Source organism: Galleria mellonella, unplaced genomic scaffold (assembly GCF_026898425.1).
Source record: "Galleria mellonella isolate WM207_F2 unplaced genomic scaffold, CSIRO_AGI_GalMel_v1 utg778, whole genome shotgun sequence".
NCBI lineage: Eukaryota > Metazoa > Arthropoda > Insecta > Lepidoptera > Pyralidae > Galleria > Galleria mellonella.
In genome coordinates this window covers 1040898-1061790 of record NW_026442150.1, presented here as the reverse complement: position 1 = coordinate 1061790, position 20893 = coordinate 1040898, and the positions used below count along the sequence as shown (strand labels likewise).

At 37.0% G+C, this 20893-nt stretch overlaps 1 protein-coding gene across 1 annotated transcript in view; it reads right to left on the bottom strand.

The window, feature by feature from the left end:
• LOC113510191 (unextended protein-like) overlaps positions 1 to 20893 on the bottom strand; it is a 53099-nt gene that overhangs the window by 14951 nt on the left and 17255 nt on the right. The window contains exons 2-6 of the mRNA XM_026893640.3: positions 7547 to 7847; positions 3867 to 4064; positions 2144 to 2686; positions 1206 to 1322; positions 300 to 471 (exon numbers count right to left, since the gene is read on the bottom strand). Of these exons, the coding sequence (XP_026749441.2) occupies positions 300 to 471; positions 1206 to 1322; positions 2144 to 2686; positions 3867 to 4064; positions 7547 to 7847 (1331 nt within the window). The remainder of the gene's footprint in view (positions 1 to 299; positions 472 to 1205; positions 1323 to 2143; positions 2687 to 3866; positions 4065 to 7546; positions 7848 to 20893) is intronic.

Sequence of the window (20893 nt, the reverse complement as noted above, 5' to 3'; positions counted from 1 at the left end):
TTATTTATTCTTTTGCCCGTACCCTGTAACTTCACTGCCATATTCCACCCTTGCCGTGTGTGCCCCGGCATGGAATGGGCTACCCATTCCTTTCTCGTGGGTGTCGTAAGAGGCGACTAAAGGGAGGGCGAGAGATGGGCAGCAGCGTCCCTCTTAAAACATCTCTAAAACCTAACTGCGGATGCCAGTCTGCACATATTTGTACTAATGAATAAATAAATAAATAAAAATACAACTGAGTAGAGTACCTTCTTCTTTTTAAAGGCGTTTGATAATAAACCATTACGAGTATCACTCACCAGACTTGACTATTTCGGTCATGGTCTCGAAATCGAGTACGCTATTCATTGGCAGCATGAAGCAATCCTTCAGTTTGGTCATCACGTCCTTCACTGTCTTCTTGCGAAGGTCGAGCGCGCCAGAGATGATGTTCACCTCTTCCTTGTCCAGATCGTTCACATGGTTTGTGACCTGGGAATGGATAATTATGATTTAATAGCGCGTAAAAAGATAGAAACTTGGGAACAGGGAGTTTGTTTGTTTGTTACGTTTTGACGTCTAAACCGCTGCTTCGAGTATGATGAAATGTGGTATAGAGATAGATGGGACCTTGGAGACTGTTAAAGGCTATGTTTACTTCCAGTTAATGAACATATCTCGGTTACGTGGGCGAAGTCGCTGGTAAATACTAGTATATTAAGGAATAGCGATCCGCCTCGTCTTCGTTAATTTATTTTGTTCATTATAGGAAATTAAGTTTGTATTACTGGGAATCTTATCAGGTCGACTTCCACACGGTTCCATCTGGAAACCATCGTGGTTAATGTCTGATGAAATCGCCACGATGGACCAATTGGAACTAAACACTTCGCTTCACCAGCGTATATCGATAGGGAAGGCATGAGGGGCCTTCTATGAAATGTTATTCGAAAATTCGGGACCGAAAGAAGCGCAAATTTGATGTTAAAATCACATGACACATACCCATTAAAAATATCAAAATTGTTAAAATATTGATCCTTTTGGACTTTTACAGTAGGATTTATGGCGATCGAAATATTTTTAGCTCCATACCTGATATTGGTATGAAGGATTATAAGAAATCGAGTCCAAAAATTTGGAATTTCATTTTAAAGTAGATCTCCAGGTTACCATTTCATAATCACTTATAAAGTAAAACTGCTCTTGTTGCTAAAGCCAGTTACCTTGACGAGTTCCTTCAGCCGTTCCCTGTTGTAGTGAGTGCCGATCTCTTCACCCAGGAAATAGTCGAGCAGTTTGCTGGTCGGCCACGCGAGCGGGGCGCAGATACCCATCACAATCTGGGGGAATGGACAGAAAAATATTACTATGATAGCTGAACTGGTAAACGTTGCTTTGTTTCAGTCAACAATCTTACTAAAACAACTGAATTCTTAACTAGCTCTTTGCTTTTCAACCTTTTTTATGTCGCGACCTTCGAAAAAGCCAAAAAGTTATATAAAGTCTTGCGACCCTGTTGCTACATAATTACACTAATAAATAGATAGATAGATACTCTCTATTGTTTCCTCCATAAGATTACAATAGTAAACTTATTATAGATACAAACAATTACAAGAAATGATCGCAGTGAGACAACAATGGGCGGCCTTATCGCTAAGAGCGATCTCTTGCAGCCAACCTTTGGATACAGAGGAGTAATTATAAACAGTTTGATTGGAGGCATGATGAAAATTCTGTTTTTAAACGCATATGGAGATGTAATCCATGCAATATTGTAAATATACATCCCTATTCATCATTATATATATATATATATATATATATATATATATATATATATATACATAATATCATAAGTACCTCAGTACCATTCGTGTTTTTACCGTGAAGCAGTTGTGTTTGCATGGCTTTGTTTCGGTTTGAAGGGTGGGATATGGCAGTGAATTTACAGGGTACAGAGGAATAACATCCGAGTCTTCAAGAATGGCAACGCATGGGGGTATCACGGAGGAAACAATATACTCTGTTATATCCATGGTACTGTTCATGTCTATAGGCGCTGGTTACCACTTTCTATCAGGTGGGCCGTTAGTATGTTTGGCATTCTAAGTTGCATAAACAAAAACATAATGAAATGAAACAAAATATTTAGTCTTACCTTCATTATCCAAATACTCTTTGCGCCAATCAACAACCCGTGCCTTGCACAAATTGCCTGAGGCGTAATTTCAGCTATGAACACGATAGCCAGCGTAGATCCGATGACAGCCACCAGCCCTGATGTCAGATCGTCCAGAATCACTGTGAATGTGCTGTTAACAGCTACGTTACTGAGCAAAATCGTGCACAGCAGATAGTTCCCGTGCGCTCGTACCGGCATAATGGCACGGGCATACTTTCTCTCCTTCTCCGTTCCTGTATTGGCTATAATCCTCAATTCTGTGCGATCTAGTGCCATTAGACCAAGATTCAGCCCGGAGAAGAGGGATGCCAGCATCAGTAAGATGACAATCAGGATCAGTGACGCCCACAAAGGTAGGAGTTTGTTGTGGGTGCCCAAAATCTTCCATTTCTCGTGGCCTTGGTGAATGAAGTCTTCTTCGCTGTCAGAGCTCTTCGCGCAGATGTAAAACTTATAATCCTCTAGAGGCGGCGGTGCGACCAATTCTAATAACGCTGAGTCGCTTTCCACGTATTTTATCTGGGAACAGCATTGAGGTCCATTCTGAGGCTACATTCGTCTAAACCATACATAATTCTTAACCCAATACAGTAGAATCTCGATTATCCGAATATTCGATTATCCGGACTTATTCGTCACATCTCTAATTATCGATTTAGAAATGGTATTATGTTTTAATTGATTAAACAGGTATTATGTAATAAAAATTACGAGCTATTAAGATAATGGAACTTTAATAGCTCGTAATTTTTTTATATATCGTATTGTCTAAATGACGTATGTAAAACCATTTAGATAATAAACAAAAAATAAAATTTTATTATCGTATGATTTGACTTTTAAATCGATTATCCGGATTTTCGATTATACGGAATACACCGGGTTTTAATTGTTTCGGATACCGGATTTTCGATTATATGGCTAATCGAGATTCTACTGTATTTTAATATGATATTTTCGTGTCACGTCGGCTATTTGGTACACATACGCCCGTCTATAGCGACCCCTACCAACTTCACCATACATTCATTCATTCATTCGTGCTATATAAAACTCTTTCGTAATTCTTCTTTCATCAATCCTCTCTAAACAAACAAGTATACGGTATACCTGGTGGTAAACAGTTACCGAAGCTTACGTACAGCTCCATTGCTATCAATATACCCACCAGGTCGACTTTCACGAAGGTTTCCCTGGAAACCATCGTGGTTTATCATTATCTATTTTTCAAGTTCTCACATTTGTTACCCATATTAAGAGGGTTGACAAAATACACACCATCCGCCATCTTGTCGTGGCGGCCATTTTAAAAATACTACAATATTGCGTATTGCATTCAATACTGTCATTAGAACTAAAATTGGTTAGAACTATATGAACTCTCAGACATGTCTTCTCAGACAGTTCTGGAATGCCCTGGCCACCTTTAAGCACGCTCTTAGTAAGGAGGAAGGAATTGTTAGTAATGCTGATTGTCAGTCTCATTGCTAGCAATATACTCTATCAGGTCGACATTCATGTGGTTCCCCCCGGAAACCATCGCTGAATTCCAGGTGTATTCATCACGATGGGCTAACTGACCTGCCTTTTCATTCTCACCTATCATCTCTCACTGGTGTTTGCCAGCGTATACCGTTAGCGCAGGCGGGTTTGAATTCCATTATTATTGATTAAAAAAAGCTACGTTCTTGGTACTTACCCGATATTCTCCATTTAACAGGTTGTGACATGTTTTCCCGTATTCCAGCGGTTTGTGGGTAAAGGCGAATACAGTTTCATTACTGAAACCTTCACCGAAAAGTCTCAGGGTGAACGTGGTTTCGGTCAGCACGCTGGGTATCATACCGTCGACGATCTTCGGTTCCTTGGCTGACTCCTCCACCCTCAAGCCCATAACCTGTTTATTATTATTATTTCATATTATATCTGTTAGGTTCAATATTAAATTACTTATTATATTATAGTTACTACAATTTAATAGTACATTACTACAGCGGCCACCAACTGAGGCATTGATGGACGAACGTGTAAATGTGGGCCGAGGCGTAGCCAAGGCGCACATACGTGAGTCCATCAATGCCTAGTTGTGGACAACGCTTGTATAGTACTTTTCTCAAACAATGCGCGGAAATCAAAAACACAATTTTACTTTTTAAGTTCAATGACGAATAACGAATAATAATAATTTTTCACGCGCCATAATGTTCACAGTTAATAAACAGCTTTCTATTTGTAAGCCAATTCGAAATTTAAATAAAACGTTTTATTAGTTACCTCCTTGGCAGCCATGTATCGAAGTAAAAGGTCATTCCATTTTTAAATTACAGGACAGATATGAGTTTACATAGTAATTTATCTGGCTGCAAAACACGACAGATATGGATTTTCATACAACTTTTGCCGGTCGCTGCCCGCATGTATCTGGCCAGTACGGCAATTTATCTCGAAGATTGTCAAAATAATGCTCACATTTCCAAGCATATTTGAGAAAATTTATATTACATACTTATCATCTTCATCATCACCATATCAACCGTTAACTGTTCACTGCTGAACATAGGAGCTCACCCAAAAAGGTTTTGCAGTTTTTTTAATGGGTTTTTTTTTTTATACAACTTAGAATGGCAAACAAGCTGACGGTCCACCTGATGGAAAGTGGTAACCATTGCCTATAGACATGAGCAAGTACCATGGACATAAGATAAAAGAAATTTTTTTCTTTAATATTTTTTTTAATTTTTTAATTATTTCTATAATTAAGTTTATGATATTATGTATATTTATTTTATTTCTGTACATATTGTTTATCTTCATAATTTGAATGGATAAAATCAATTTAATTAACCTGTTTAATGTATTATCTAATTTAAATTGATTGTATTTTTATTTATTTACAATTAGAACTCGATTCTTAATTACTATATATATTTACAAGGTTATTAAACAGCTGTCGAAAATTCACAGAACTATGTTAATATCACCCACATTATAAGATTGTGGTCAATAAAAAAAATCGACGTAAATTGTAGTAAAACATTTTTGATTTAAAAATCAAACTCCTGGGGGTCTACCATGAAATGAAACTCCGAATTTTCGGACTCAATTTCGTGTTTTTGTTCGTACCAAAATCGACCCTATAAATGGAGCTTAACATTTCATTCGTCATAAATCCTACCATAAAAGTAAAAAGGAACGATACTTTAGCATTTTTAATATTTTTAAACGGTATGTATCAAGTAATTTTAACATCAAATTTTTGTTTCGTTCGGATCCGAAATTTCGGAAAACATTTCATGGTAGGCGCTCTGAATTGGTTTTGATAAAATTTCTATGGGACCAATTTGGAAGTATATCCTTTTAATTAAAAAAAAAATATGATCCAAATCGATTTACAACTGAATGAGTTATTTATTTATTTATTTATTACATTACATCTACTGGGTGAGCTTTACAGTCTAATAAATAACATATATTAATTAATTAATTTATTTATTTATTTCTTATTGCATTCCATAATATAATTAGTAGATAACATTTCAATTATGGACCGTGTTGGGCGCAGCGAGTACGAGAGAGGAGGACGACACTTCTTTCACTTTAGAAATAGTCTAAGGATCCGTTACGATGTTATCCAGCCATTGATATTGTATCACGATAGCTACGTATTTCCTTATTATTATTATTATTCATTATTTAAGTGTTGCTGTGTATGTATTCGTGTCGTAGTTGTTATTAGTATTGTATAGTTATTTAATATATTGTGTAGTTTATAATTATTTGAGTCCTCGGAAATGGCAACGCATGGGGGGTATCATGGGCGAAACAGTATACTCTGTTATGTCCATGGTACTGCTCATGTGTATAGGCGACGGTTACCACTTTCCATCAGGTGGGCCGTCAGCTTGTTTGCTATTCTTAGTTGTAAAAAAAAAAAAAACAAATAAATAAATAAATTTAATTTCTAAATTTCTGCACACAAACACTTTGTGGTCATTCGACGAAACTCCAGCAAGTTGGAGGCAAATATATCCAATTGTGGATACTGGGCTCAAAATATCATTGAGTAGTTTTAATGCAAGAGATAGGGGAGCTTGCTTAGCCAATTTGCTTATGAGGTAACAAACATTAAAAAAAATACCACCGTTTTCAGAATCTCCTTATTTTTTTAAACTATTAAAAAATAATTTTAATTTACCTACACTACTAATCGTCTCAGGTTAGCTCTGGGGGTCTACCATGAAATGAAATTCCGAAATTTCGGACTCAATTACGTGTTTTGTTCATACCTAAATCGGGCCAGTAAATGGAGCTTAACATTTCGTGCGTCATAAATCCTACCATAAAAGTCCCAAGGAATAATATTTTCATATTTTTAATGTTTATAAACGGTAAGTATTATGTAATTTTAACATTAAATTTGTGTTTCGTTCGGCTCCGAAATTTCGGAAAACATTTCATGGTAGGCTCTCTGGTTTCAAAATTTTCAATGTCGTCTTCGTCACACAGAGAGCCTTTACGAGCCTTCCGAAGTGAGTTACAAACATTGTTAAAAGGCCCAAATATGAATTTGGCAATTTTAGAGATTTAGACCGGGATTCGAATTTGGGACTTACGGACTATAGTCATGTACTGCCCAAAGGAACTGTTACCAAATCTTATCAAGTCGATCACAACGTGACCCGTCCGGGGGGGGGGGGGAGGGATTGTTAGTAATGGGGAGTTTAGTCCCCATTGCTATCAATATACCCTATCAGGTCGACCTCCACGCGGTTCCTCCTGGAAACTATCGTGACCAATTTATCATTGAATTCGTCACAATAGGCTAACTGACATGCCTTTTCATCCTCACCTATCCTCACCGCTCACTGGTACCCCGCCAGCGTATAACGATAGCGCAGGCGGGGTAACCATGCCATTTTCACGCATAAAAACGTGACCCGTCCTGGAAAGGATCGTGGTTAATTCTGGATGAATTAATCACTATGAACCAACTGGCCTGCTTTCATCCTCACCTATCATCCCTCACTGGTGCCCCGCCAGCGTATACTGATACCGTAAGTGGGATTACAATTCTATTGTCACTGAGGGGAAAGGGATTATTAGTAATGGAGACTGAGAATCCCATTGCTAGCAATATACCCAACCAGGTCGACCTCCTCGCGGTTCCCCCTGAAAACTATCATGGTTAATTCCTGATGAATTCATCATGACGGGCTAACTGGCCTGTTTTCATTCTCATCTATCACCCTTCACTGGTTCTCCGCCAGCGTATACCGTTAGCGCAGGCGGGGTTACCATACTATTTTCACCCAGAAAACAAAAAAAAAATTTCATTGCCACTCATAAAAAACAAACAAACCGCATGAAAACTCAATTTACCTTTACACCATTAACTATATTGCCATTGATCTTAGCGTTCGAAGTATTTACAGTTGCATTGTCTTTAGCAACATTCCCTTCTATATCTCGTTTTCTTCTAGAAGACTCTAGACCATTCGCTGGGGATCTATCCAGCTCCATTCCGGGCACATACGAGATTGTCTCAATAATTAAGTTGTCAACTTCTGCCCCTTCATTGACGAGGGTGTCGTTGGCTAGTCCCTTGACATTGGGGGCGTATACGTTGTCTTCTATCTGTTCACGGGAGGAGTTCTCGCCGCTCTCCACGTATTCTGTTGATCTGTAACAATCGATTTGTTATTATAATTTTTCTCTTAATTTTTTAACGCGACGTACAATGGCGAATTAGCTGACGGCCCACCTGATGGTAAGTATTGTATTATTTTTTAATAGATGATAATGGAATGGTGACCCTGCCCGCGCTATCGGTATACGCTGGCATGGCACCAGTGAGGGATGATAGGTGAGGATGAAAAGTCAGATCAGTTAGCCCATCGTGATGAATACACCTGGAATTCAGCACGATGGTTTTCAGAGAGGACCACGTGGAGATCGACCTGCTAGCAATCCACAATACTAACAATCTGGGGGGAAAGGGATTGTTAGTAATGGAGACTGAGAATCCCATTGCAATATACTGAACCAGGTCGACCTCGAAACTATCATGGTTAATTCCTGATGAATTCATCATGATGGGCTAACTGGCCTGTTTTCATTCTCATCTATCACCCTTCACTGGTGCTCCGCCAGCGTATCCCGTTAGCGAAGGCCCTGGAAAAAAACCCTGATACCTCAGTTAGGTTCTGCTAGCAAATGTTCGAACACAGTCGATTCCTCCCAATCGCAAATCCAAGCTAAGAACTACCTACAACAGAACCTACCCATCAAAAAAAAAATTACTAAAAATTCTTCCCCCCCCCCCCCCCCCCTTAGAACTTGAACAGCATCGTGGATAGGGGAAGGGGTTTTTAGTATTTTTTAATAGATATGAATAGGGGAATGGATTGTTAGTAATGCGGACTATGAGTCCTTCATAAATTCTATATTTATTTTGTCTTATAATTTCTGCATCTTTTTAAAGCGTAAACACTCATTTTATTTATTAAATAATTAAATATAGATACGTCAAGATACATTGTATGCGTAAGTATATAGAACACTGATAAACAAAACGAGTTAGCCAATTTCATAATTAGCCGACAAAAAGTTGACCCGTTTTTGAGCCTCGAGGCTCTATTTATATAATCTAATATTGAGGCATATTCGTAAAATATATCTTATTATATCTATTAATAAAGTAAACTTTTATTTTATTTGTTACTTGTTCATACAAAAACTTTCTATTTTAACTTAATTGAAATCTGTATAATCTAAGTGTAGGTAAGCTACTTAGTCTTACACTAGTATAGTATTACATTATCTGTGGTCTTACTATCTACTCTCCACTGAGATAATCGAAGCGTATCTACGCTTACGCAAAACTTTGTCAATTTCCTGATATCTGGTAGTATATCTGATTTTAAACAGAATGATGATCGATCGTGTATCATAAGGTATGATTTTAGAACGTGCGTCAATGATAGTAAATCATTATCACATTAAAAAAAAAAAAACTTTTGAGCAGAAAAAAAACATGTTTCAAGTGAGACAAAACCAGTTGTTTTAAAGTAAAAATGAAAACACAGAAACGATTTTCGTAATATTTCTACGGGGACAATCTGTAAGTGTATCTTTTCAGATAAAAAATTATTTTCCAAATCTGTTTACTACTGACAGAGATAGAAGGTAACAAATATAAAAAAAAAAAATACAGTAGAATTTTTTCTTTATGCAACTTAGAATGGCAAACAAACTGACGGCCCTCCTGGTGGAAAGTGGTAACTGTCGCCTATAGACATGAGCAGTACCATGGACAAAACAGAATTGAATAAAATAAATACCTTCAGTTTGAAGTCGGTTGAAAATGCCGAGTCTCATAGCGTAGTTTTTTCACTATATAAAGTTGTGAAAACTCAATACTACAATGACTTGGCAATTAATTGTACAGCAATCACAATTATAAAAAAAAAATGTAATACAAGTTCTACTATATTGATTTTTTTTATAATTTTTTTTTTTAAAGATATACACAACAGGTTACAGACAATAACGTTATATTTATAGAAAATTCGAATGGATGCTAATGAAATGTTTTTTTTTTGATGGGTGAAAATGGTATGGTAACCCCGCCTGCGCTAACGGGATACGCTGGCGGAGCACCAGTGAAGGGTGATAGGTGAGAATGAAAACAGGCCAGTTAGCCCATCATGATGAATTCATCAGGATTTAACCATTACAGTTTCCAGGGAGAACCGCGAGGAGGTTGACCTGGTTGGGTATATTGCTAGCAATGGGATTCTCAGTCCCCATTACTAACAATCCCTTTCCCCTCGCTAATGAAATGGTTACCCCCCACGAGGTGGGGGAAGGGAGTTAAGATTTGCACGTGGTCCCCCATGGAAACAATCATGTTGAATTCCAAGTGTATTTATCACAGTAGGCTAACTGACCTGCCTTTTTATCTCACCTGTCATCGATCACTGGTGCCTCGCCAGTGTACATCGATAGCGCAGGCGAGGCGAACCTTCCATTGTCATCTCATTAAAAAAAAAAAACTAATTATATATCTCCACATCTGTTTCGGTAATGTATTGTTGTAAAATGCAAGTATGACGCAGCGGCCATGACGGAACGCCGGTCACGCGTCACATCAGTTGGCCGTTCACCTCAACACGATGCGTACTCTATCTACCAATATCTACTCTATCTACGTCCGCCTACTACAATTGCCTGTACATGAAAAAAAAAATAAAAAATGTATTTAAGAAAAATCAATATGAGGGAGTTTTATAAGATTAATAAATGCCCAAAACAATGACGTGTCTTATCAAGGAATCACAAAACTACATTTTTGTGAAAAAGGAATAAAGATTTCAACCAAAGTGTATCAAGATACAGTCTTGGATCGTGTTGTGAAACCTCAGCAATACACTTTTTAAAAATATACCGTGGTCTTACCAGCAGGACTCTGGACACCTGGTCACAAGGCACGAACTACCCAAGCCTGGCTTGAAAACAACATTCCGGACTTTATAAGAGCTGAAGACTGGCTCCATCTAGCCCAGACTTCAACCTTTTGGACATCAAATTACGGTCAATTTTAGAAGACATGGCCTGCTCTAAACGACACAGCGTCATGGAGTCTCTTAAAAAATCTTTGGAGTAAGCAGTGGTGAAATTTCCTTTGGAAATAGCGCATAAATCCATAGATTCGTGGCCAGACAGATTAAAGGCCTGTATAAAAGCCAAAGGTGGCCATTTCGAATAGAATATATATTTTTAATTTTTTGCTGAGACTTTATTAAATATGTAGACTTAATATAAATAAGTAAACTTTAGTAATATTACATTACATGATAAAAAAATGCATTTTCATTTGAAACCGAACTTATGGCTGGACCAGGTTTTTTTTTATACCACTGAGGTGGCAAACAAGCATACGGCCCACCTGATGGTAAGCGGTTACCGTAGCCTATGAACGCCTGCAATATCAGAGGTATTACGCGCGCGTTGCCGACCCTGAAGAAACCTCTTTACCCCCTTTTGAAGAACCCTATGCTGTAGTCTTTTAGGAAAACCTTGGCGGCTCATTTCATAACCTGAGTGTTCGTGGGAGAAAACATCTCTGAATTGAGGTAAATCTCTGAGGTATTTCTATCTACATAATCTAAGGTTATTTATTAACCTGACAATCTCTTTATTTTTTTTTTGCTATAGTGGAAAACATTCTCTTTCTACGGTAAGTAAGAACGAATGCATTCTAAATTTAAATATACGTGTCATACAATGCGTCAGCGAACTGTTTGTCGTGACGTCACATAGAATGAGTAAGACTGACAGTACTCGTATAGGGAAAAATAGAATTAATTTAAATATGTCTATTACATACTGACGATACGCTTCAGCTAGTTTTTCTAGAAATATAGCTCACGTTACGCGTTGTTTATCGTTGTTTGTTACAAAAAACCATACGTACATATAATTTTCGAAAATATGTTAAAGCCTCATTATCGTTTTTGAGGCTTTTTTTTATACAACTTAGAATGGCGAACAAGCTGACGGCCCACCTGATGGAAAGTGGCAATCGTCGCCTATAGACATGAGCAGTACCGTGGACATAACAGAGTATACTGTTTCGCCCGTGACACCCCTCATGCGTTGCCATTACTAAGGACTCAGGTGTTATTCATTCTAAGTTGTATAAAAAAAAAAAAAAACAGGAATATAATATTTTGACAAAATTATTTACAAGGTCCGCTCTTATCTTACAGTTTGGATTCTGAAAACTATGATGTATGTATTACGTACAGATTACATCCTAATATCTATATATAAAATCGTAAAACGAGGTCGAATTGTACGTTTGTACGTAAAATAGATCATTAATGCTTATACGAGGTTTGTCCGGAAAGTACGTATAAAAGTTTTTTAAAAATTTTATTTTACAATTATTCAGGTAAATCAATTTTATCCCCTTCAAAGTACTCCCCCTGTGACATAATGCACTTGTGCCAACGCCGTTTCCACTGTGAGAAGGCTCCTTGAAAGTCCTCTGGTTGTAGGTTTCTCAGCTGCCCCGTCGTAGCTTTTTTTATCTCATTTATGTCCCCCAAATGCCGCCCCCGAAGTACCAATTTGGTTTTGGGAACAAGAAGAAGTCACACGGGGCCAAATCCGGCGAATAGGGGGGGTGTTCGGTCACCGTAATGGAATTTTTACTCAAAAACTCACGGACAACAAGAGAGGTGTGGGCAGGGGCATTGTCGTGGTGAAGAATCCAACGCCCCTCTCGCGCCAATTCTGGACGAACTCGTGCCACACGAGCTTTGAGGCGTCTGAGCACATCGACGTAGAATTTTCCATCAACTGTCTGGCCTGGAGGGACGAATTCTTGATGGACAATCCCCCGAACATCGAAAAAAACAATCAACATTGTCTTGACATTTGAGCGGGATTTTCTTGATTTTTTTGTTCGTGGTTCCCCGGATGTCTTATCGAATTAGATCGGCAAAAATTTCACGGCCATTCTTGCCGAGTTTCGAGAGAAACTTGATTACGACGCGCTGCTCTTCAACGGAAGCGGGCTCCATGCCGACGGGGTTTCGTTAAGAGGTAACTTCACAGATGGCGTGACAAGCCAGTTCGCACCGCACGGCGGTCAGACCAGAACTGAAGCATTGTTAGGGACATAAGGAAGGGGTCCTGCGCTTACCTGGCCTCCCCACTCCTCTTTCTCGCATTCCAGAACACTTTTATACGAACTTTCCGGACAGACCTCGTATTTATAATAGCCCAGTTGAAAAATTGTCAGTTCTGTGTATTTTTTTTTATTGGATGATAATGGTATGGTAACCCCGCCTGCGCTTAACGGTAAACGCTGGAAGGGCACCACTGAGGGTTGATAGGTTTTTTTTAAGCGTGAAAATGGCATGGTTACCCCGCCTGCGCGCAGGGGTGGGGGGGGGAGGGATTGTTAGTAATGGAGACTGAGAATCCCATTGCTATCAATATACTCAACCAGGTCGTCCTCCTCGCAGTTCCCCCTGGAAACTATCATGGTTAATTCCTGATGAATTCATCATGATGGGCTAACTGGCCTGTTTTCATTCTCATCTATCACCCTTCACTGGTGCTCCGCCAGCGTATCCCGTTAGCGCAGGCGGGGTTACCATACCATTTTCACCTAAAAAAAAAACCCCGCGCTATCGGTATACACTAGCGAGGTATACCGATCTAGACTTTAGAGATGTTTTAAGAGGGACGCTGCCCATCCTTCGCTCTCCCTTAGTCGCCTCTTACGAAACCCACGGGAAAGGAACGGGTGGCTCAATCTATGCTAAGACTATATGGCCAACCACACGTTACAGTTAGCCCATCATGATGAATTCATCTGGAATTAACCATGATAGTTTCCAGGGGGAACCGCGAGGAGGTCGACCTGGTGACGTGTGTGTGTTGTGTGTTTACAGGTGAAGTCGCTTTTTTGTAATGCAAATACTTGTTGAATGGCATACAGACAAACTGTGCTACTGTCTGGTTCAAAATTGGCCCGTCTCGTCGGTATGTCATTCCTTGCCAAGTGACGTCTCCGCGCCGTAGATGTAAAAAAAACCGAGTGGAAGTGACACTCGTGTGCTTTGTGAATGAATAAATGAATGAATAATGAATGGTTTATTTTTATCTTCACAAAAGGTAATATAAAGTAACAACTTGAGGTACCGTTAGATATGTAAGACCAATTTTGTGAGAGACTGGTGCTTGCGGTAGGTTTTGAAGAACCCGTGTTACCAGGCACCAGTTAATTAATTCTAATTACAAAATAAAATGGTGTTTATGTTTTTTTTTTTGACGGATGATAATGGAATGGTAACCCCGCCCGCGCTAACAGTATACGCTAGCGGGGCACCAGTGAGGGATGATAAGTGAGGATGAAAAGGAAGGTCAGTTGGCCCTCCCTGAAAAATTCGACAAGAATTAATTACGATAATTTCCAGGCGGGCACGTGTGGAGGTCGACCTAAAAGCCAGTTTTTTTTTATGGGTGAAAATAGCATGATAACCTACGCTATCGGTATACACTGGCGTGGCACCAGTGAGGGGTGTTAGGTGAGAATGAAAAGGCAGATCAGTTAGCCCATTGTAATGAATTCAACGATAAATTAGTCACGATAGTTTCAAGAGGGAACCGCGTGGAGGTCGACCTGACAGGGTATATTGATAGCAATGAGGATTAACCTCCCCATTACTAACAATCCCTTTCCCCCCGCAACCTAACAGCCAGTTAGCAATAATACCTATATTGTTAGCTATTGTACAGGCTGTTTTTTTATGGGTGAAGATGGAATGGTAACCCCGCCTACGCTATCGGTATACGTTGACGGGTCACCAGTGAAGGGTGACAGGTGGGGATGATGACAGGTCATTTGGTCCATAGTGACCACTTGAACAAAAAATAATCACTATGGTTTCCAGGGGGAACCGCGTGGAGGTCGACCTGATAGGGTGTATTCCTAGCAATGAGATTGTTAAATCTCATTACTAACAATACCTTTTCCCCCCTTATACAGGCAGTTAAAATCCCTTTACCCCCTGAAGAGTTATAATAACTGATACCATACCACGGGAGTGTCGCTTCCACCGGGATATTTATTAAGTCACAATGCTATCGATCTGGCGCTTATGTTTACGACACATTCTGTTAGTGCCAACTAGTACCAACGTAGTGATACGAACAAATTTATTTTTAACCGACTTAAAAAAAGGAGGTTCCCAATTCAGCTGTATTTTTTTAAACATTTGTTATCACATAACTCCTTCAGTTGCACAAAATCTTCCACATGGGGGAGGCTATGCCCATCGCTGGACAGTCAACGGTAACGGCCAATTTTGTGCAGCAAGTAGTTTTTGAAACAAACAAACAGACACAATTTTAAAAATATTGTTCAAATTTCTATTGAATTTATTGAGACGAGAGGAGGAGGAGGGGGGATTGTTAGAAATGGGGATCTAACAGTTTCATTGCTAGCAATATATCCTGACAGGGCGAATTCCATGCGGTTCTCCATGGAAACCATCATGATTAATTATTGTCAAATTTGTCATGACGTCCCAACTGTCTTAATTTCATTCTCACGTATCATCCCTCACTGGTGTCCCGCCAGCGTATACCGATAGCACAGGCGTGGTTACAATTTTATTTTATTTTATCTTTATTTGGTCTCCTAGCAATTGTTACACTGATAAGATTTAATATTAAAATTACTGTCTATTTATACTTAGTGTACAATCATTTTAAAGGGAACACAGCGTGCTAATTAACAAAAACAATAATATGGTATAACAATCTCTTGAAGTATCTGACATTGGTATAGTTTTTTAGATTCAATAGATGATTGCTTCACATTTCATTATCATCCATTAAAAAAACAAATTATATAACGATTAAACTAGATCAATTAATGTAATATATACATTATAATAATATATTTGTAACAGATGCGAGCGCGTGGCGATACGAAAATAGAGGGAAAAGTATTCTTGACTCTATGGTCGTTTGGATCATATTTTTTTTTGTTTGTCCTAAATTCTCACTTCAACGGTTACTTTTTAATTCCAGACAAATTATCTTTTTGAAGACTAGGCAGCATGGTCTCCGACCTTAGCCTGTTCCAAACGGAACAAACGTACTAAAAAAAAAAAAAAAGGTTACTTTTTATTTGTCAATGTCAAGATTTATTAAAATGTCAAAATATTCCTACTTCAGTGCAGGATCTTCTAAAACATACCATTATGTACCAAGAAATTTTCAATTATATTACTTCAACAATCGGTGAAATTTAAATATGTAATTGTAACTTGTACCTTTCTACTTAACTTACTTTCTTAGTATATTATAATTAATTTATAACTATTGTAATTTTTGTAATTTGTCTTGTAATTTTATATTCTGTTACCTTGTAATTGTTACTTTTTGGCTGATGGCTTTCGCCAAAGTCACAATAAATGAAAAAAAAAAACTCTATTTTCGGTTAGCGCATAGACAACAATTTTTTTCTATAGTAAAAGTAACTGTTGTAAACATAGACTAAGTATAACGTACTTAGTCTAAGATTGTAAATAGTTCTTTTTCTTAAGGGCAATTAATTGCCAATTTTACTACCATTTCTGCCAGCGTCATGTATGAGAGGATAGTAACTCGTTAATTATTATTTCTTCACAAGTAATATTTAAAATACACTACAATGATAACAAACAATTACGCATTGTCTAATCGTGTATTTATGTAACATTGCCAGCATACGTTTCAATAGTTGTAAGATTTTGTTAGGTAACATTTTTAATCTATGGTTTCATCGAATAAAAGTAGATTCTTGAACAAACAATGTATATACCAATATATATACGTGAGGGAAACTGCACACGAACGATATCAAAACAGATTAATCAACCAAAAAGTATATAAAAAATATATATCAAGCTAAAAAACTATAAAAAGTTTGGCTGGTAAAGTTGTCAACGACAATAAGCGTTTATTCACATTGAACGCAGAGCAAAATCCGTTACAGTGTTTCTAAACAGAATCGGCGCATAATTACATGAGAGATAGCTAGAAGCGTGGAATGTAATGAAATTACAATACGAAGGCATAATAGATAGATACTCTTTATTGTTTCCTCCATAAGATTACAATAGTAAACTTATTATAAATGCAAACAATTACAAGATAAATATTACACTAAGAAAACAATGAGCGGTCTTATCGCTAAGAGCGATCTCTTCCAGGCAACCTTTGGATGGAGAGAAATAATTATAAATAGTTTAATCGGAGGTACGAAACTCTGTTCGTTTTTTAAATACATATAGACACGTACAATAATGTGAATATATAAATATATATTTTAAATTTACATACTTAAATAAATCTATATATTCATAGAAATATATATATATATATATATATATATATATATATATATATATATATATATATATATATATATATATATACATATATACGTGTTTCAACCGTGAAGCAGTTGTTTGCATGGCTGTGTTTCAGTTTGAAGGGTGGGATATGGCGTGAATTTACTGGGTACAGAGGAATAACACCTGAGTCCTCAGGAATGGCAACGCATGGGGGGTATCATGGGCGAAACAGTATATTCTGTTATTTCCATGATACTGCTCATGTCTATAGACGACGGTTATCGCTTTACATCAAGTGGGCCGCCAGCTTGTTTACCATTTTAAATTTAAATATAACATATAATCTCGGATCCTAAACGTAGCGTAAAAAAGCGCACCGTAAGCGAGCATAGTGCGGCCAACCGTTGAGAGTAAAGCATTATCTTTTCAGTTGACTGCATTCATAGATTATATGGCCTTGTTTGCTTGGAATGGGATGGTCATATCGTCGTTATAAAAAAAATATATTGAGATTGCACTAAAAGTGGTACATAGTATTTTAATCTTTTTTTTTATAGTGCAAAACTGCACAAAGGCAAACTGATAAACCTTATTACAAATGTAGGTCATAATTGCAAACTTTTAAAAACTTTATAGGTTTCAGTCACGTGACTACAAACTGGCCCAAATTGATTTTACATGAGTTTGTTCAGACAGAGCAATGGATAATACGTCCCAAATTGTTATATAATTAAAAGGGGCATACCATAGGCGTTGTACTACTGGACGGTAGATGTGTATTATGTATAAAAATAAAATGCTTGCCGTCATTTTCCCGCGTAAATATTGACAGTTGCGTCACTGTCATCACCGATGACGTTTCAATACGAAATCACTACCAATGCTTAAGTGTGAGTTGGTAACAAACGCCATCATCAATTACCACATTGTAGTTAAAATTCTAACGCCGTCTATTCATTAGAAGTAATTTAAATAAAATGTAATAGAAAACATTGGCAGTTGATATAAGACGCGAGCGTGGCGGGACCGAAATAGAAACTTTATAGAGGTAACACCTATTGCTCTATGATTTTCGTCTAGGCATACGGATTCATTCACAGCAAACGCGGCGCTCAGGGTCGTGTCACTCCGAATAAAAACAATTGTATGTAACCCATGCAAACATTAATTATATATATATAAAAAAAAAAAAAAACTTAACGACGTCAGTATTCGTATACTATTGTAAATAAGAAACAAATAAGAATAAATTTATTTTCAATCTATAAGCGTTCAGCAAAATAGGTCACATTCAGTGATTTGTTTCATTTTGAGCTCAAAAACCAAAGATTTTTCCAATAATCGTCGTACTTTCTCAATTTTTTTGAAAAAAAAAATCTTTGTTTTACAATCGCCTAGTCATTATAATTCTATAATATGTAATGATAATAACGTGGTAATTGGGGGGGCAAAATATTCAACTATTAAAACACAATTTTCTGAAGTGCTCTTTTCAATTTTACTTAGTAATCGAAATGGTAGATTTTGTATTAGATAATTATTTTATAAATATGGCGCCGTGCAATTGCCATGTCATTATAATTATGACAGATATAAAGATGTCTAATATTGATACGATGACTATCAATAAGTTATAGATTTATTTAGGTATGTGATTCGTTAGAAATTTTTAACAAATATATTGAAAAGGTGTCCATGAAGGACAGTTACTACTTTGTTTCTCATGAAATCAACTTTTTGTAGTGGAAGAACTGCATTGTGATACTTGGCATTTTTTTTATAATTTATGTTTTTTATGGGATCTCATTTCTTTTTGTAGGTTATCTTCTTTTTTTTCTCGAATAATACATCTTATCCGTTAGCTACAAGAGTTATGCGTTATTTGAATAAATAAACGTAGATTTTAATAATAATATTTTTTTTATTTAATGGATGAATAATGAAATTTTGAGATTTTTCATTTTTTCCTTCCTTTATACGCTAACTAAAATTTAAAATTTGAAGGTTGTGACATTGCTATCGTGTACCTAAATTATTAATATATGCTATTGCTCTCCGTTTAATTAGAAACATTCCTTAAAATACAAAGTCCAGATGTTCCGCCCATTCGTATCACACGAACGAAATATCATTTTGTCATAATTCTGTAAATAAATCAGTTGTTACGTCGCGCCGCCATTTTGGCGCTCATCCAGACGACACTAGACTGCGTTTACTGTCAAATAAAATTTTAAGATGGGTCGCAATAAAAATGGCGCGAGAGTCGTTTAATTACATTTTATGATACGGATATTTAATGGTACGTTTTATCTCTCGTGTTAAGTAAAGAAAATTCAATTTAGATAACTAAATAATTATGTAGGTAGATAATATTTAATCTAGTAATTAATATTTCTAACAATATTTATCCCGTAAAAAGAGACGAAGATACTACGGATGTACAGCTTTATTCATATTTTGAATTTCGAACACGTCAAATCGAATGTCTATGTTCTTTTATGCAAATTTGAATAGCAAACAAGCTGACAGCCCACCTGATTGAAAGTTGTAACCTGAGCGCTTTTATTTACATTTCTAAATGGTGTTCTTCAGCCACACTTACCAGAGGGAGACTTAGTACAGAAGTCTTTTGCTTGAGTACCTCTGTCCCATTCGTGTTTCAACTGTGAAGCAGTTGTGTTTGCATGGCTGTGTTTCTGTTTGAAGGGTGGGATATGGCAGTGAATTTACAGGGTACAGAGGAATAACACCTGAGTCATCAGGAATGACAACGCATGGGGGGTATCATGGGCGAAACAGTGTACTCTGTTATATGCATGATACTGCTCATGTCTATATGCGACGGTTACCACTTTCCATCAGGTGGGCCGTCAGCTTGTTTGCCATTCTAAGTTGCATAAAAAAAAAAATTAACAGATTGTGTCACAATATGAAAATGGAAGTGCTAATTACGTACTGTTTGCAAGAACCGTGAAACTGTACAAGTGGTGTTAATAGAGACGCGAATATAACGAACTGTACAAATTGCACGAATGATTGTTCGACTTTATAACCTAACCGTAACATGACACGACAATTTTTGATTGTCAAATAAAAAAAAATTGTGTCACGATGATGGTGCCCTCTGGCGTATTAATTCTTTATGCATAAAGAATGAAATAGTAAACGCAAAAGTCAAACAAAAATATAATTTTATTCATTCTCCTAGTAGTAGTATTAATTTATTCATAACTAGCGGCCCGTCCCGGCGTCGCACGGGTGGACATTTTTAACGTTTCCCTTCACTGGTCTGTTCCTATTGATCGTAGCAAAAAAAAGTTGAAAAGTATACTATAACCTGCCCAGGAGTATGAAAAATAATTGTACCAAGTTTCGTTAAAATCCGTCGAGTAGTTTTTGTTTCTATAACGAACACACAGACAGACAGACAAAAATTTTACTGATTGCATTTTTGGCATCAGTATCGATCACTAATCACCCGCTGATAGTTATTTTGGAAATATATTTCATGTACGGAATTGACCTCTCTACAGATTTATTATAAGTATAGATGGGAAAGACAAAGGAACAAGGCCACACAGCCTGATCTTAAGTACGTTCTCCTACTAATGAGAAACGTTATATATTTTTAATTGTAATAAAAAAATATAACAAAGTTTTTATGGCAGTAATTTTTTTTTTTTCATTGATTATTATATATATTTTTTTTAATGTTTTTCTTTTTTATTCTAATTTCAATGTAAAATAGTAATGTTATTATATAATTGTGTTATCTTCATTATATTATGCTGTTTTGTCATAT